Here is a 16761-nt window from a genome sequence, read left to right on the forward strand (position 1 = left end):
ACCAGGAAGGAGAGGGAAGAGTATGCATTAGAGTTTCATGAAAATTAATAATTACATGGAAAAAATGTTTTTTTTGACAAATAATGATACGCTGGATTTGCATAGTTCAGCCACATCGAAACATGACTTTGAAAATGTGGTTTCACAAATGGTCCATGCCTGATGTGTTGGGTTGGACGTGGTTGGATCTCAGGTATTGGATTGGTCAACAGCAATGAGATGGCGCGGGTGTGACCGTGTGAGAAGGGGATGGCGCTGCCTGAAAAACGCTGGTGCCAAAGTGCCATGACTAGTGTGATAAATGTTGCATTTCATAGAAGGATATACGCCTTCCAAATGTTATAAATTTTCATGCAATCCTTTATTTGTTTCTTGGTGAGACCTTACTAGCTAGGCAAGTACACAGCTATTTTTTTAGGCATTCTTGCACTTCTGAATGTCGTTTTCATGACCTCCTTCGAAACTTCAAGGTCTTCTCCTTTGAAACTCACGGATGACACCAGGGACTCCCCGGTTGGGCTTTATGGGCCGCAGGGACTCCGTTTGGGTCAGCAGCTCTCGTCTTTGTTGGGCCCGGATGGGCCGGGCTGCCTTCCCCACTCCGAGAAAAGAAAGAGGAGCTCGTCCGTCGTGTCCACCAACGGGGACTCACTTGGGCTGCCGCCGGTTGCGGCGATGGAGTGCGCGGCGAAGGGGCTGGCCGCGGAGCCGTGCGCCGGCGACCTCGCCGACCGGCGGTGCGGTAGCTGCGGAGCTGTCGCCTACTGCTCCCGCGCCCACCAGGTAGCTCATACCCTTCACTCTGCTCTCCCGTTTGAGATTCTAGCGAGGGTTTTGGGGACCGGAAGGAAGCTGGAATGGGACGGCTTGGCCGCTAGGGTCCCAACGATGGTGGCAAACATGTCGTTGGAAACCGAAACCGAATAGGACGATCTCTGGAGCGGGGGTTGCTCCTGGATTCATGGAATTCCGGGGAGCCTATTACCTTTGAGGCTTAAAATTTTGCAGAACATTGTTGGAACTGAATGGATTCTGTTCAGTGTAACTAACTATGCGTCATGTACTGTTTTAGTCCACAACAAAACACTGGACGAGTACCTCTTGATTCCTCGATGCTCAGAGGCACCATTGTGATGAACTTAGTTTAACATTCAAAGCAGGTTGGATAGGTGGTTTTTTTAGTTCACTTAGCATTCTACAGTGAGTCACTGAAGTTTCATGGAGGGTAGGGTGTTGGTCACTTTGCATTTTATGAAGGGTCTGTAGGCTATTCATAAGGCACATAGCAACCCCCAAGCTCCACATAAAAGTCCCCATGATGTGGACTCCATCCACCAGTGACTGGGTCCAGAAAAGTCTAGTGCTTGAGGGAGAAATTTGAACTATGTTATTGGTCTTTCTTACTTGTATATACTATTTAAATCCTTTCAGACCATACATTGGAAAGTTCACAAAGAAGAATGTGAAAGGTTTGCAGAACAAATGAGGCGCATTGATCTTCTGAGCCAGTTTCCATTCACATTCTTGGAACATCCTGCTCTGGTACTTCTGTACCCCATTGTTTTCCTCAACTAAGATCTTTTCTCAAGAATTACTATTTTAGCTCCCCAGAAATGACATGGTGCCACTTTACCCGCATGAACTATCTATTTTTTTCTATTTATTATTGTAAGCTAATATATATAGCATGAATCAGTTATTTGATACAGAGTACAGAACTTATGCATTCTATGCTTAATGATTGTCTAGTTATCTTACAAGTTGTTCCTTTCTTTAGAACCATGAATTCCCAAGTACAAGGTGCTTCTTTTTTCAATCAATCGAACTTCACCAGAAAGGGCTCTGGAAACCAGAATGTATATGTGGCACAGATGTTGCTTCTGCGAAGGACTTAAGGTTTACTTTTTTTTTTCTGAAATCCTATTACAAAAATCAACTTGAGGCACTTGACAACTTTAGTTTTCCTTTTTTTCCATTTGATTTTTCTTTTCGAGGAGAAGCATTTTGACAATTAGTCGATGTCAATTTATGAGCTTCCATGTTTCGGGAAGTAATCTAATTAACTTTGCACATCACCATGAGTAATTTAAAGAGAATGTGGTATATCGGAGAAGGAACTCCTGTGATCTATGTACCTGTTTTGAGTTGCAATGCTGCTGTGGAGCTTTTCCTCCTTATTTGATTGGAAGTTCTCTATCTTAAATTCAATTTCACACACACAAAACTGTTTTTTATGTGATCAAACCTGAACCAGAAACATGTTAAATGGTCATCTTGCTTTGCACCAGAAACACAAGGCACATGCTTGTTTTACCTCATTTTTTTTTCTTAATCATTTTGTCAGTTTTGTCTTTATATGGATCAATCTGAATAATCTTGATTTGTGGCTGCACGCTGCTCTCTTCTTCGCTTCACTAGGACCTGTGGTCTTAGAAATTTGATCTTGTGTATGTTAATATCTCAATGTCTTATTGTTCATGAAACAAACTATCACATTGCTTTTTGTTTATATTTTCTCTTATTTTAGTCTCAGCAACTATTGCAATTTCTGATGCTTTTCTGCTATTACACAGCTTAGCGGCTGAATGGAACTTGCAAAGCTCCCTCTGCCCATGTACAGGTGCATCTCTAGCTGTACTGTTGTGGCTAGCAGTATGTTTATCTCATTGTACTATCCCATTTTTGTAAATACCAGAGCCTGAAAATCCGGTGCCTGCGGTCCTGGCAAGCTGGGAAGACTATTATCAGTGGAGATCCCTTCCCCTGCATTCACCTGTTTCAGTTTTACTTCATTGGGTATGTTTACTGCAACATGTTATGGACATTGCTTTCAACTCTATATCCTGAGGTTCAATTTTGCAGCCACTTACTCTATATCATTGCCTTCAACTCTCTCGCCTCCAAACCTCCAGATATGACGGCCAGGACACCCTGTGCATTCACTATTTAGGTAACGTCGTTTCATCTTTTATGTTAGAGTACTCCTGTGCATGTGCGAAAGCATCAGTAGATGGCTCTTCTCCTTTTCTTGTTGAATGCTAATAATATTACAAAAAAAGTAAAACTCTCAAACTGACATGGAGGATGATAAGGTAGAAGCATTAGTACCTAAGGAAATCGTATGATGGTATCTCAAGCTGTAGCCTGTTTCTTGAGAACTTTTAAGATGTTTACACTATGCTAGGACTGGTTACAGATGATTACTTTTTCTTGCAGATTTTTTAAGTAGCCAACTCATCATTTTACTGCATTTGTTGAGAGAACTGTGAGAAAAGTCAAACTTCATTCGTATTGAATTTCACTGGAAAAGCAAGCCCTCTGTTGAATGAAATATGTGCCTTCTTCGCTGCATATTTTGGTTGGTACATGGTTGTTATTGGTGGCCACTATGCTGGCCATTAACTAGTAAGCAGTCTGGTATCAATTCAAGACATGAGCATGCCTGAATGCACTTTTTTACTGGTTGGTGGAGTTGAACTTCCTTAGACTGTTTTTTCACTTTTTCTTGAGTGTTACTATGCATATAACAGCAGACATTTGTAACTCTGGAAGCTGTTCAGTGAGACAAATTTTGCTGTTATCCTCTCTTTTGTAAAAGAAAAGGGACTTAATTTAGGTTGTTATGTGTTTATGTTGTCTTAGAAACATGGGACATACATTGGTGGTGAAGATTGCATTTTTATCGCTCAGGAATGAGGATGAACTGTATGCACTTATGACTTAACAATACATCATGTGTTAGTCAGTAGTCGCACCATCATTGACCAGTTTTACTTCATACCATCTCAGGTGATGGTCAAATTTATCCAGTGAAACTTTCTTCTGATTACTTTGATTCATATCTCATTCATTATGATAGCAGCTACTGATTTTTGCTGTCTTTATGACATGTCCACGTGCAACTTAACTGACTAAAGGGCCTGAGAAGGAGCTACTACAGCTTGCAGCATTTGGGGAACTACGTGCATTATTTCCAGGTGTCCAGATTCACATTGAACTTGTGGGACCAGAAGTTCCAGAATCTAGGTAAGCAACACAAGCAGGTTTCATTTTGGCGCTAAGTTATAGGATAAACTTAATAGCCAGTTTGGTGTTTCCTGGTGTTTGTCTGGCATCCATAGTTTGGTGTTTTGCCTGACAATTTGATGTCATTAGCTTTATCAACTTTATCAATATCTATATATTTTATATCTATGAAGTAAAATATAAAAAGCGTTGTAGTAGTATTTTTTCTATCATCTTTTTATTTGTTTATTGTGTTCTTTATTAAAAAGATCTACATTTTAAGTTAGCTACTATATGCTCAATAAATATGATTGATTGAGTTCATGTTCTTTTTCCTGATTCTGGTATGATGATACCTATTGACAGGGATGGTGAGGTTGTAAACATTTCCAGATATGCATGTTGTTCTGATGAGAGCTGCTGTTGTAAATCTTCTATTGGTTCTGAAGACTTGAGTGGCACTGCAGTGAGACTCAAACTGTGGAAAGGGTTCTATCATGAGAGATGCGGTGATATAATGAAGGTTCTCTCTACAATTACTCCTATCACAAAAAAATGAGTTCCCCATCATATTATAGTCAAGCATGTCCTTGATTGAGTAAATCTAGTAGCGTTGCTACACTGGACAAACTTTAACATGCAGCATCTGTATTGACTGGTGGTATACATAGTTTTAGATTCAAGCTAGTTCTAGAAGTACTAAATTCTTCTGTGATGGATGCACCGGAAGGAGGGGATCAGGATCGATTTGATCCGGTCTCTTGATACCATTACCATGTAAAGAGGTAGAGAATGGGGAACCACCACACACCTGATGGGGGGGGGGTTGACCTTTCATATATATATATATATATATATATATATCTGCTTATGTTATAGCTTGAATTTCTTGCTCATTTTCTTTGTATGTTCAACTCTCCAATAATCACTGGAATATGTAGAGCTCATTTGCTAATTGCTAGCAGCTGTATTTCTGCTGTAAAAACCAATATTTTTTTTAAAAAAAGTTGAGATTTTAGTTACAAAGAGATGTTCGTGAAAGTTATAAGTTAATGCCCCCAAGAGGAAGAAAGAAAAGAGCACCACCTACCCATGAGCCTGCCACCACTGCCTGATTAAAAACGATTTGCTCACCAGATAGTTCAGTTGGGCAGCTACTGCTTGAAGTATGTTTTCCCTTCATGCAGAAATGACTACCTGCTAATACTTTTTTCTCTTGGCAGGACTCAAACCCTCATCTCATTGTTGCCCCAAATGCTGGTGTGGCCGCATATCCCAGTTGGATGCCAACTATTGTAAGTATCTTGTTCTTAATTAACAGCATCAGGTCATATTTTATGAAATCATGTGATGTCAATTATTATTGTTACATTGACATTATATTGAAAATTCATTATTCAGCTTACCAGATAGTATCATGTATTGTTTTGCCTTAGCCTGCAATAGACTTTACTTACTGATGCTCGTTATCATTTGTATTTCTTTTCACTGAAGGAAATAATAAGGCAGACGGGGATTCCTGCAATTTTTACGGACTTCTGTGAAGAAGCTGCACACCTAGCGTCCTGCTGCATAAGCTCCATGACTGGTCAACCCCTCAAAATTCCAGTATGTGTTATGCTTTGTTGGCTTTGTTCCTTTCCGATTGTAGCTATTGAGCAATCAAATAAAACCTCTCAATCTATCATCTCTTTTCCAGATCCAGGTAAATCCTTTCAGGCAGCCAGTTCCAGCAGACAACAGTGCACTATACCTACCATGTTATTCAAATTGCTTTGTTTTTGGGATGTAAAATTGCCACTGTCACCAGGAAATATTCAGAGATTAATTTGTTGAGAAATGGCAATGTAACTTTCCAGACTTTCCAGAGAAGACAAGGGTGCCATGAATAAAATATAATAAATTTACATTGATGAAATTACCCCAAATTGTGCCAGTATATAAGAGAGAGAAAAACTTCTTGTATTGGGGAGTGAAGCCTTCAAAGCAGGTTGACAAGGACACCACAATGATTAAACGATGGGAGGTTTTCTTTTCTGAGAGATGATGGAATGGGTATTTCAATTTTGGTTTATGTGCGTACTTGGTTTTCGAGAAGACAGGGTGCACAAATGATGAGGAACATTGGAAGGGCTAGGAATCACATGTGTACCAGCCCATACAAGGAGGAAATCTACTCTATTTGAACCTCCCTGAAAATGTATTAGATGCTGCAATTGTAAGATATTCACATCAACTGATTCTTGAAAAATAGCTGTTGCATAATTGGAAGGTGTCACATATATGTTTTCTTATGGTAGAGCTGCATAGCTACATAATTTTGTTGCTAGCATCAATCTGGTGCATATAGGTCGTAAGAACTGGCTACAATTCATAAAGACGACCAGTGTTCTGTGTCCATGTCAGGATCATTTCTTGGTGTTCTTTACTCTAACTCTTCCAGGGCATGGCATTCACGAGGGAAGTAAAATGATTATTGTGTAGATTATGAAGAATATGTTCCAACAGCAACAGAATGGAACTCCCAAGTTTTTGGTTGCAACTCTTTCTCTCATCCATTATGATCTACATACATAGGTAATGAAGCTGTCGTACATTATTATATCTACCACACCACCCTATCACAACAATAAAACTGCACGCCACTCCAGGAAGGCAAACCACAAAAATTCTATGCAACATAATATATATGTATTTGTATATTAGTTTGCCATGCTCAGCGTTGTGGAGAAAGCTGGGTGAACACCTGCTTCTGCATCCTGATCTTGTGCCCTTTTTTCGCATTTTCATCGGCAATTAGGATATCATCTATCCATGAGACTATATTATGAGCCAAACTTTCCAGCACCCTTGAGTAGCTCTCGAGAATCGCCTGCCCAATGTCCTGCAAGCAGGTAAATTGAAGATCCAAGAACGTTACTTGAAATGCATTATGGTTCTTGAATGCAAAATCTGTTTATTTTGGTTCTGGGGCACTTGTAGTTACCGAAACAGTTAGTACATGTAGTTCTTTTTGCATAAGAATCAATTAGTATACTTGTTAGTATACTTGTATATTCCGTAGTGAATGAGCTTTTCTGGTACGAGGAAAATGTAGATGAACATGGATAGATCTTGAATTTGCATGCTTCTTATATACTCCCTCTGTCCCAAATTACTATTCGTTTTGGCTTTTCTAGATTTATAGCTTTTGCTATGCATCTAGATATATGGTATGTCTAGATACGTAGTAAAAGTCATGTACCTAGAAAAGCCAAAACGAATAATAATTTGGGACGGAGGGAGTATTAACCATTACCTTGTTATACTGAATCCTGCTTGTATCCAGGGTAGTCTGTGACAGGCCTGGGAACCTCTGCTTCAAGCAAAGGAGCAGGCTCCTGGCCCTACTTGCAAGGACCAGATTCTTGTCTCCATCAGCATTCAGCTCGGTAACGTTCTCCCATTTGGACACCACGTGTGTCGTGCTTGCTTTTCTTCGCCACACATACATAGCGGCTTCAACGCGGTCTGCAATCTCAAGCGCCTCATGTTCTGAGCTCAAATTGAGGAAGTTGAGGAGGTGCTCTGGAGAGAACTGATCCCCTGAAGACATATACCGGTAGATGGCATCACCTACACCCACCCTCCCACTCTGTGGAGTAACATAACATCTATCAAAATTGGAGCTCTTGACAGAATGAGACTGTTTGGACTTTGTTTGGGAGGATCAGATTATGCAACTGACATACCTTTGGAAGAGTCTCCAAGTATGACAGTGGAACTTGCATTTCAGATAGGATACCACTGTTGATCTCCATGGCCATCTTGTGGATCTGGCTTGCTTGGTCTCTCTTTTGCTGCAGTTCACGGTGCATGTGATCAGACAGTCCAGAGTCTGGAACACATGGCTCAGGTAACCACCATTTGTCCTCACTGCGCTGGAATGACTTCTTGCTTTCATTGAAGGATTGGTTCCTCTGATCTGCATACCAGAACTCTGGCTTGTCAAAGCTGTCCAATATACCCTGTAAAAGGAAATTTTGTCATACATTTTGCTTCTAAAATTGATTGTTTGGAGCTTTCAGAATCATGTGAATCGAGACTAACAAGGAGCATGGTTTCTAGCTTCTCAAGTGCAGGAAGGTTCATCAGGATGTCTGATCTTGGTGAGGTCGCCATCACCTGTTGGAATCAGAAACATGAATCTCAGCAAGATATGCCATGAGAATGGAGATGAAGCTTATCAAGAATGTTTGAGATGATTGATGATCTGATGGCACTACATCGTGTGTGCTTCCGTCAGGCATGGACTGTACAGTCGGTGAGAATTCCACAATATATTCGCAAATGGAGAGGAGGCAGTCCATCTCCCTGTTCCACATCGATCTCTTCTCAGGTGGCAGTGGCTCTAATCTGTGGCAGGTCCCGAACACAGTTGCTGCAGCCAAGAACAACCAACGAAGTTAGCACACTGTATTCTGCATCAAAGTGAGTTTAAAGGATGAATCCACCTGGAATTTTTATAGATAGATACCATAGAGATTTGTGATGGCATTGGTGATGGCTACAGCAGTGCAGACACCTTTGCCGCTCCCTGACATGTCCTCCCCAAGCAGCAACTTGGTATACTTCTCCTTCATCAGCTCCATCTCTGAACAGAAGTCATCAAGCTCTATAAGAAAATACCTCAAGGACACATCAGGAAAACAGGCTACACTCCATTTACCTTCATCCTCCATTGACTTCTCATCGACAACTTGTTGCAGTTTCTTCATGCTCATCTTGCTCATTGACGGTGAGAGGCGCGATGGTGCTGCCCCCTTGTATGATGCTGTCCGGCTCATGCTCTGGCTGTGTCCCCGTGGTGACGCCGCATGTCGCTCCTGCTCATCGCCGCTGTCGGAGAACGAGGCGACGCGAAACAGGGGACGCGAGTAGTTGCGATCGTAGCTATGGCTGTGGAAGCCCGGGAACCCTGAACCATCGCTCATTGCTGTTCTTGTTCAGACAATCTGCAGGAGAGATGAGTTGCACAAGAATGGCGATGAAGCGCCAAGAGCAGAAGGCCTTGTATGTTGACCTCTTGGTGATTTGGATGAGGGTTGTTATATTACAACTATGGAGCTAGTCTGGCGTGCCAAGACAGGTCGTTTCAAAGATGTTAATTGTATGGCATGTGAGCCATTTGCCCCACAATCAGGACATTTTGATTGCGTTGGTGGTTGGAGTGTGGTCGTGCAAGTTCATGACTGTCGCCGTCAACACTCTGGAAGGTACACGAAAATTGCAAGTCTTGGTGGTAAACTAGCATTGATTTATGTTACATTTTCACTGAAATTACAGCTGCAACTATACACCATGGCTAACCGATATGTCGTCTCTTGAATACAAGAGTATACGTTTCCTCTGCTTCCCAGGTAAATACGTGATGTAGAAATTCAAATACCCCTTTCTTTCTTTTCATCTTTTTTTTTTTTTTTGAGAATTGAGAATGTCAATCACCATTTCTTAAGAACAACACAACAGCCTGTGGCTAGAGAAAAGCATGTAATGACAGAGTGGCTGCTGTACATGCACGGGATAATTATCATCATCTCATAGCTAGCGGGCCAATGTACGTTTGGGAGTTTGAATTAGGGCAGGGAGGGGCACCATGGGACATGTTGCAAGCATGCATTCCTACTAGGTGTAGCTAATTTTGCAGCTATGTGATCATTGGCCTCTCTCTTGCATAAATGGCACTCCTCTTTCCTCCTCTCTTTTTCCAGCTCATGAAGGCTATGTGCCTACCACTCTACCAGTCAGCAAGACAGCAACAATACATTACACATGCATGGTGTGTAGACTGTTTTTCCATTTTCTGCATTTCACTAGTCATTGTCACACTAAAAAAGATAACACATAACAGTAATCAATCTTTTTCTATCCAGTTGTATCCATCATCATTACGTACCTAGTGCGTAGATCAGTTTGGATATTATCCGGCCCAACAGTCCTGTCAAGACATGTTTGGGAAGGAAAAGGAGCTGCGCAGACATGCACTCCATTAGTTGAAGCTTCTAAGCAAAGCGAGATATAGTATATGTAGCTTCGTGCCTGCCATGATCGTCTACCTTCATTCTAGGCAAGGAAATGTTTATCGTGTTAGATCAGGCTAGGACTCTGGAGGATATGTAGAATAATGAGGAAGTGGCCGGTCAGTATGAGGCAACTAACCGTTGAAGTAGCACTCCAATTTGGGCCCTCCGATCGGCCATGTACACTGGAGAATCCATGATGAGATAACTCACGCTCACTAAAACTATTTGCGCCTAACTATAAACAAAATTACAAGTTCTGTGGGACTAGTTTATGGAACTGCAACTACTTATGCGTGTACAGCAGATTTGGATTTATAAGACATAAAACATTATTAGATATCTTTTTTAAGTATAAACTGGGAATAAAATGACTCGTCTACCCCAGCTCTAGCTCCCCAAATTCATGAAGCTGAAAAACTTCACTATGTTTTTCAAAAAAAAAAAAAAAACTTTACTACGCCAGAGAGATATCCAAACCTCAGCCCAAGTGGATGGCAAGAAACCAGGCCCGTTCTACGGCCCAAGTTATATTTAGGCCATGCATGAGTTGTGAGATCCGGCCCACTGCATTCTTGGCCCGGCTTTGGCTAACCACCGCTGGCCGCTGAACATCACGCAGTCAGGCTTTTGACATCTGAAAATCATCACATTGCGTAAAGTACTCCAGTTTAGTTTTTTCCCCCCACACTTTGGTGACAAGATTAGCCACAGCCAAATTTATAGTCTATGACAAATAAACCAAGTAGGTAAGAAGCAATAGCAATCAAACGCTAACTACAAAAATTTTGATTGACTAAGGGTAATCGTTTGCAACTCTATATTGCAATCTGTAGCAAATCCTAACAAACAAAGGTTATAATAACGGTGTGGTGTATTAGAAACCTATAGCTGTAGCTGTAGTTCCAAATTGTATCAACAATTGATCCACTTGTGTTCAGCTACCTGCCTACCTCTGTGGCTCGCGCAATCAATACTCACTTTGTATGCAGAACTTGGAATAAAGAATAGTTGGAGGTTTGGAAGAATGGAAGCATCTATTGAGTGTGAGTTAAAGATGAGTTTTTCGCAAGACTTGTTTATAAAAGGAAAGGCTATCCTGCGTGATGTCACACTCGTGCCGAAGCGCGCGACCTCGCGCGGGCCGCTGCCGTGTTGACTTTTGACCTATTTCAGATGCGCACATGGGTTGTGTTGCTTTCAGGCTTTTAAAACTAACGAAGCAAATCACATGGGCTGTATGAAGTTTGAATAGGCAGTGAATCAAGTGGGTTGAATAGGGCTTTTAAAACTAATGAAGCAAATCACATGAGTTGTATGAAGTTTGAATAGGCAGTGAATCACGTGGGTTGAATAGGCAGTGGATCACGTGCAGCATGCACTACAAGAAATCCCTTGCCTATTCAACACACATGATCAAGAGATTACAAGATTTTTGGGATTACAAGAAATCCCTTGCCTATTCAACTCACGTGATCGAGGGATTTCAAGATTTTTTGTAGTGGTGGGTTTCGTATTTTGTACTAAAGTTGATTAATTTTCAAGGCTCATCGTATCTCTTTCGTAGTATGTGATATTTTGATACCATTTACGTGACCTCTTCGCATAGCACTTTATTAAAACAAGGTCAATAATAGGTATATTTGTAAATACTTTATATGATGTGCCATTTCTAAAAACTTGTGCGGTAATGTACCAACAAATTATATACATGTATCTATATAAGTTGACACCAACATACTTTAAAAAATTACATTTGGTTTTTCAGATTTTATTTTATTTTATACCATAAGTTGATTGTCCATGCATAAGTTGATAGTAGAACTGAACTGAACATAACTTTTGCACACTATCTTTACATAAGCTGAGCTGGTATATAGTCTCTGCATAAGTTTAATATACAATTTGATACATAGTCTCTACATAGGTTGTTAGTACCGAAGCATAATAAATTGATAGAATCAATATGCATAAGTCGGCAGTATTCTCACCCACAAGACGTAGTTTTACTAACCATGAGATGTGTATGGACAATGCGTTCCTAAACACATAAATTGCTACATTTACAATTAATATAAATTGCTACACGTCCACAAATTTGTTCTAAGATCTAAGACAACTTGCTATCTCCGAAATGTAACATAATCTGCTACACACTTTACATAAGTTACTACTATCACACAATATAAGTTGACAGTTGTAATAAATATCTTCAAAATATATCCAATATGAATCTTATTTGATAGATCTCATCGTAATGAATACAATAGTGCAAACGGATTTGAAAATGAATACTGAACGAGAGAGTAATGACCATTCTAAGAAAATATAAGTATTTTTTCTCACTTGGGTCAGCAACTTTCACTAACTTGCGTCAGCAACTATGACATTCGAAAGTGACATCTCCTTTCTTATACAGCTCCGTGTTAATTTCTGCTATCCAAAGAAAAATGTGGTAGGAGAAAATAGGATCGTGCGGTCTCTAATAATACGACTGGTCGCGCTAGTCCTGAAAGGAAAAATCGAAATCCCAAACACGATAGGTATTGTACCGAAAAGCACACGTGGAGTTCAAAGGTAGGTAAAACAAGAGAAGAGGTAGCTAGCCACGTGCCATCGTCTTCCTGCAACCCGTCCGAACTCTCTCTCTTGACTTGTAGTTGCAGTAGTAGATCCTCCAAGCTCCCACCCTCTTTTACCTGACCGCGAAGAAAAGTAGCTGGGAAAAGGCTGGGCTTGCCGCCGCCACTACCCCTGCCTCGCCGCGGCTTCACCCACTCGTCTCAGATGCCTCCCTCCCTGCGGCTTCAACACCAGGGTGAGATGAGATTCTCCTTCGCCTCACCATACCCTGCTTCACTTCCGGTTAATTGCTGTAATCAGTTGCCTGATTAACTGCGTTGATGACCCAAGATCCTAGACTTAGAAATCAGTAGTAAAGCTTTGTTCGGAAAGATATTCGGAATTTTGGCAATAGGGTACAGTTGGGGTGTCGGCTGGTCAAGCAATACCCCAACTGAAAGAACCATTTTCCCCCCTGTATAAGATTATTAAGTACTGGTTCTTGTTTTTTTATTACGCGGTGCCTATTTTGCTCTCCGTTCCCCTGTGCAGTTGCCTCAATCGATCACATCCGTAGCTTAGTTCCTGAATCTGCCTAAAGTTCATTCAAATCGTTTATATTATTTGATCTGAGGCAGCCCATCGCGCCCATTGCTTGTTTCTGGAATCTGGAATCTCCCCTAGGAAATTCCTAGAAGATTCAGCCTTCACTTTTAATTTTTCTGTTGAAAATCTTGCCTCAACTCTTATTACAGAAATCCAATATTATCACTGCCCCAAACCCATCAAAGCAATTTTTTTTTATAATTCCCCATCAAAGCATTTGGAGGGGTCTGTCTGAATAGCCCAACCTTTTCTTCTTCCCCCTTTTGCAGCCTGTCAATTATTCAGTATCGCATCAGTGGATTCTGAAGATCGACTAATCTGATGTCAATAGCATGCTGTTTGCCGGTCGTCGAGTGCGTGTACTGCCTGGCGTGTGCGCGGTGGACATGGCAGCGCTGCCTCCACTCTGGAGGCTACGACAGTGAGACCTGGGGAATTGCATCGGCTGCCGAGTTTGAGCCTGTGCCGCGGTTGTGTCGGCTGATCCTCTCGGTCTATGAGGATGACCTTGAGAACCCCCAATGGGCGCCTCCAGGGGGTTATGGCATGGAGCCTCGTTGGGTGGTGCACCGGAGGACATATGAGCACACTCATGGTCATGCCCCGACATACCTGCTCTATGTTGATCACCGGCATTCGGATGTTGTGCTTGCTGTTCGGGGGATGAATATGGCTAAAGAGAGTGACTATGCTGTGCTGCTGGATAATAAGCTTGGGCAGAGGAGGTTTGATGGCGGCTATGTGCACAATGGCTTGCTCAAGGCCGCCGAGTGGGTGTTTGATGCTGAATGTGATGTTCTGAGGGACCTTTTGGAGAAGAATCCTGGTTACACGCTCACGTTCGCTGGACATTCTCTTGGTTCTGGTGTCGTGGCAATGCTGGCTCTAGTGGCAGTGCATAACAGGGAGCGGCTGGGCGGCATAGAAAGGAAGATGATAAGATGCTTTGCAATGGCACCTGCCCGGTGCATGTCCCTCAACTTGGCAGTCCGTTACGCAGATGTCATTAATGCGGTTATTCTTCAGGTAAGATTCCATCAATGGTTAACTACCACAGTATTGTACTTATGTATTGTGTTTGGGCATTGATTAGAATTCAGTTTAGTCGTTGCCGCTTCAAATCTGAACAAAGCATCATCTGTCCTTTCATTGCATAACTTCGATCCAGAATGAATGATGCCCTATTTCTAAGCTTATGCTGAAATTGTTTCTCGGTGTGTCATTGGCGATTTCTGCTATATTGTTATAATTAGTTATATTAAGAAGTTCAGCAGAAACCAAAGCTGTTATCTGATATTCTTATCTGATGAAACAGGATGATTTTTTGCCGCGCACAGACATTCCTCTGGAAGACATCTTCAAGTCACTTGTCTGGTAATAAGACTTAGTTCTAGAGTATTATCAACATGTTAACTCGTTTTGTAGTGGTTTATGATCTATGCATCTTTTCAGGGTACCTGATGTAGTCCTCTTTGTACAGCTTGCCATGCCTTTTGTGTGGAAGGTGTCTAATAGACACATGTATACCTGAAAGTGTGATGTTGAGAGATCCAAGGCGCCTCTATGCACCAGGTCGGCTTTACCACATTGTTGAAAGGCAACCTTTCAGGTATTCATTCACCTTGTGTTTCTAATATTTCTCGCTGTATTCACATGTCATCTGCAAAATACGGAAAAATTCCATTTTGATTTTAGTCTATTTGTTTTTACTGATTTTTCATGATAATGCCTAAAATGGTGGATTGATTAGCTTGTCTAGCTAAAATAGTGCAATTAACTGTATTCCCCTAAAAACATAGTCTAATTAGCATTGGATACCTACAGTAGAGGTCCAAGTATCAGTTTCTCCAGTTTTTTTTAATTTAATACTACAGCTAGTTAAGAATCTTTCTTGAAGCTATTGCTGATTGCTGCAGCTGTGGAAGATACCCCCCTGTTGTAAGAACAGCAGTTCCGGTGGATGGCAGATTTGAGCACATTGTTCTATCTTGCAACGCGACATCCGACCATGCTATTATATGGATAGAAAGAGAAGCTCAAAGGGCGCTAGATGTAAGTTTATCAGCTGCTCATTACTATTTCATAATTAGTCGAGCTAAAGGTTGCGAGATGACTTCTTTTGGCAATCTCAAAAGGAGGGGAGATTTTCTATTTTGTTGACTGTGACACAGTCCTTTTGATAAATATGCTGGGAAGATTCACAAAAGCAATTGGCATGCAAATAACAGTTTTGTTAATTTCAGTTGTTGCTGGAGAATGAGAAAACCATGGAAGCACCTGAAGTTCAAAGGATGGGCAATGAGATCACCATATCAAGGGATCATGACGAGGAGCAGCAGGCGGCACTGAGACGTGCAGTTGCGCTAGGGGTTGCTGATGTTAATGTTCCATCAACATATGGTACGTTCGACGAAAATCCTACTTCTGAAGCCGATGAGTCCTCCCCACTCCTATCGGACAGCGGTAGGCGCAGAGCGGTCTGGAACGAGTGGATCGCAAGGATCTTCGAGAAGGATGAATCCGGGCAAATGGTTCCGCGGAGATGATGTGACAACTGCTCAAGACATGTTGGCTGGGCCGGTTCTTGATGCTAGCTGATCTTCCCACCTCTTCAAGTCTATATTTTGAAACCTTGAAACGGTGATGGAAGGGAAGTAGGAGTTATCAATTAGAGCAGATTTTTAGAGATTACAAGTAGTGTATAGCAATGAATAAATTTGCCCTCTGGTTGCAAAATGTCGTAGGCTACTGTATTTACATGAGCAGTTTTGGTAGTCTTACACTGACAAAATGAGATTTGCAGAGTATGGTGTCACCTCTGAGTAAGTGAGTATCAGGATGCGAGAAGATCTAGTATGTGTCAATGAAGATCTTGGACAAGAAGAACCTTTGGTAAGAGGGAATCACATGCAAATTCGGCACCCTAGTTGGAGATACGTGTCCTCCGTAAACAATGCCTGAAAACACCGATCTTTTGCCGTAACAATGTAGCGATCTGGCAACAAATTAGCTTGCTGTGTCAGCACAGCTTGCATTGCTTGACTGGGCTGGCTTTGACTTGCATGATCAATTACTTGTAATCACCGAGTTGAGTACCGTGATCAAATGAAATTCTTGCACGATTTGCATTGTCTTCGAATTACATATTCAGACAAATCTTTGGTCAAAATCGATAACAATTCGAATTGTTCGTATCACATCGCCCAATTTTCTATTAGACGAATGATCCAAGGCTGCATCTCAGGACTGCCAGAATTTTTTTAATTAAATGTCAATCACAGAATCAATTGGTTAATTAAACAAGGTCTTCGCTTTTTTCCAACTTTAGTACTATGCAAAAAGAAGATTAATCATCACATCAAAATTGCGGTACATGCATGGAGTCCTAAATGTAGACGAAATCAAAAACTAACTGCACAGTTTTGTTGTACTTTGCGTGACAATCTTTTGAGCCTAATTAGTTAATGTTTAGAAAATAATTCACAAATACAAACGAAATGCTACAGTTACACATTTATGGCAAAATGCA

General features: G+C 41.3%; 3 protein-coding genes across 3 annotated transcripts; 2 read left to right on the forward strand and 1 right to left on the reverse strand.

The window, feature by feature from the left end:
• Window positions 1-647: 647 nt before the first annotated feature.
• LOC101760891 (zinc finger MYND domain-containing protein 15) lies at window positions 648-6270 on the forward strand. Its single transcript, XM_004957635.4, has 11 exons — window positions 648-783; window positions 1432-1542; window positions 1778-1896; window positions 2574-2620; window positions 2696-2796; window positions 2863-2950; window positions 3918-4026; window positions 4372-4528; window positions 5229-5300; window positions 5500-5613; window positions 5705-6270. Exons 1-11 carry the CDS (start codon window positions 676-678, stop codon window positions 5795-5797), a joined length of 1119 nt encoding a protein of 372 aa, XP_004957692.1. The 5' UTR covers window positions 648-675; the 3' UTR covers window positions 5798-6270.
• A 196-nt stretch (window positions 6271-6466) lies between these two features.
• On the reverse strand, window positions 6467-9346 carry LOC101761295 (rop guanine nucleotide exchange factor 3). The gene is made up of 7 exons (XM_004957638.3): window positions 8714-9346; window positions 8522-8638; window positions 8271-8425; window positions 8095-8169; window positions 7737-8012; window positions 7304-7639; window positions 6467-6889 (listed from the first exon to the last, which is right to left on the reverse strand). Exons 1-7 carry the CDS (start codon window positions 8976-8978, stop codon window positions 6722-6724), a joined length of 1392 nt encoding a protein of 463 aa, XP_004957695.1. The 5' UTR covers window positions 8979-9346; the 3' UTR covers window positions 6467-6721.
• Window positions 9347-12694: 3348 nt separating this feature from the next.
• On the forward strand, window positions 12695-16023 carry LOC101762641. The gene is made up of 6 exons (XM_004957640.3): window positions 12695-12882; window positions 13502-14258; window positions 14548-14606; window positions 14713-14841; window positions 15149-15284; window positions 15476-16023. The coding sequence occupies exons 2-6, from the start codon at window positions 13554-13556 to the stop codon at window positions 15776-15778; spliced, it is 1332 nt and encodes a 443-aa protein (XP_004957697.1). The 5' UTR covers window positions 12695-12882; window positions 13502-13553; the 3' UTR covers window positions 15779-16023.
• The last annotated feature ends 738 nt before the right edge of the window (window positions 16024-16761 follow it).

This window comes from Setaria italica, chromosome II (genome assembly GCF_000263155.2).
Source record: "Setaria italica strain Yugu1 chromosome II, Setaria_italica_v2.0, whole genome shotgun sequence".
NCBI classification, from domain to species: Eukaryota; Viridiplantae; Streptophyta; class Magnoliopsida; order Poales; family Poaceae; genus Setaria; species Setaria italica.

Bases quoted from the DNA above. Each gene is read 5' to 3' on its own strand.
- LOC101760891 (XM_004957635.4), top strand. From the start codon at position 676: ATGGAGTGCGCGGCGAAGGGGCTGGCCGCGGAGCCGTGCGCCGGCGAC. The intron at 2,951-3,917 runs GTAACGTCGTTT...AACTGACTAAAG, and splicing joins CCTGTGCATTCACTATTTAG to GGCCTGAGAAGGAGCTACTA. The intron at 5,301-5,499 runs GTAAGTATCTTG...TTTTCACTGAAG, and splicing joins CCAGTTGGATGCCAACTATT to GAAATAATAAGGCAGACGGG.
- LOC101761295 (XM_004957638.3), bottom strand. From the start codon at position 8,978: ATGAGCGATGGTTCAGGGTTCCCGGGCTTCCACAGCCATAGCTACGAT. The intron at 8,426-8,521 runs GTATCTATCTAT...TCTTGGCTGCAG, and splicing joins TGCCATCACAAATCTCTATG to CAACTGTGTTCGGGACCTGC. The intron at 6,890-7,303 runs GTAATGGTTAAT...ACCTGCTTGCAG, and splicing joins GCAGGATTCAGTATAACAAG to GACATTGGGCAGGCGATTCT.
- LOC101762641 (XM_004957640.3), top strand. From the start codon at position 13,554: ATGTCAATAGCATGCTGTTTGCCGGTCGTCGAGTGCGTGTACTGCCTG. The intron at 14,607-14,712 runs GTAATAAGACTT...CTCTTTGTACAG, and splicing joins ATCTTCAAGTCACTTGTCTG to CTTGCCATGCCTTTTGTGTG. The intron at 15,285-15,475 runs GTAAGTTTATCA...TGTTAATTTCAG, and splicing joins AAGCTCAAAGGGCGCTAGAT to TTGTTGCTGGAGAATGAGAA.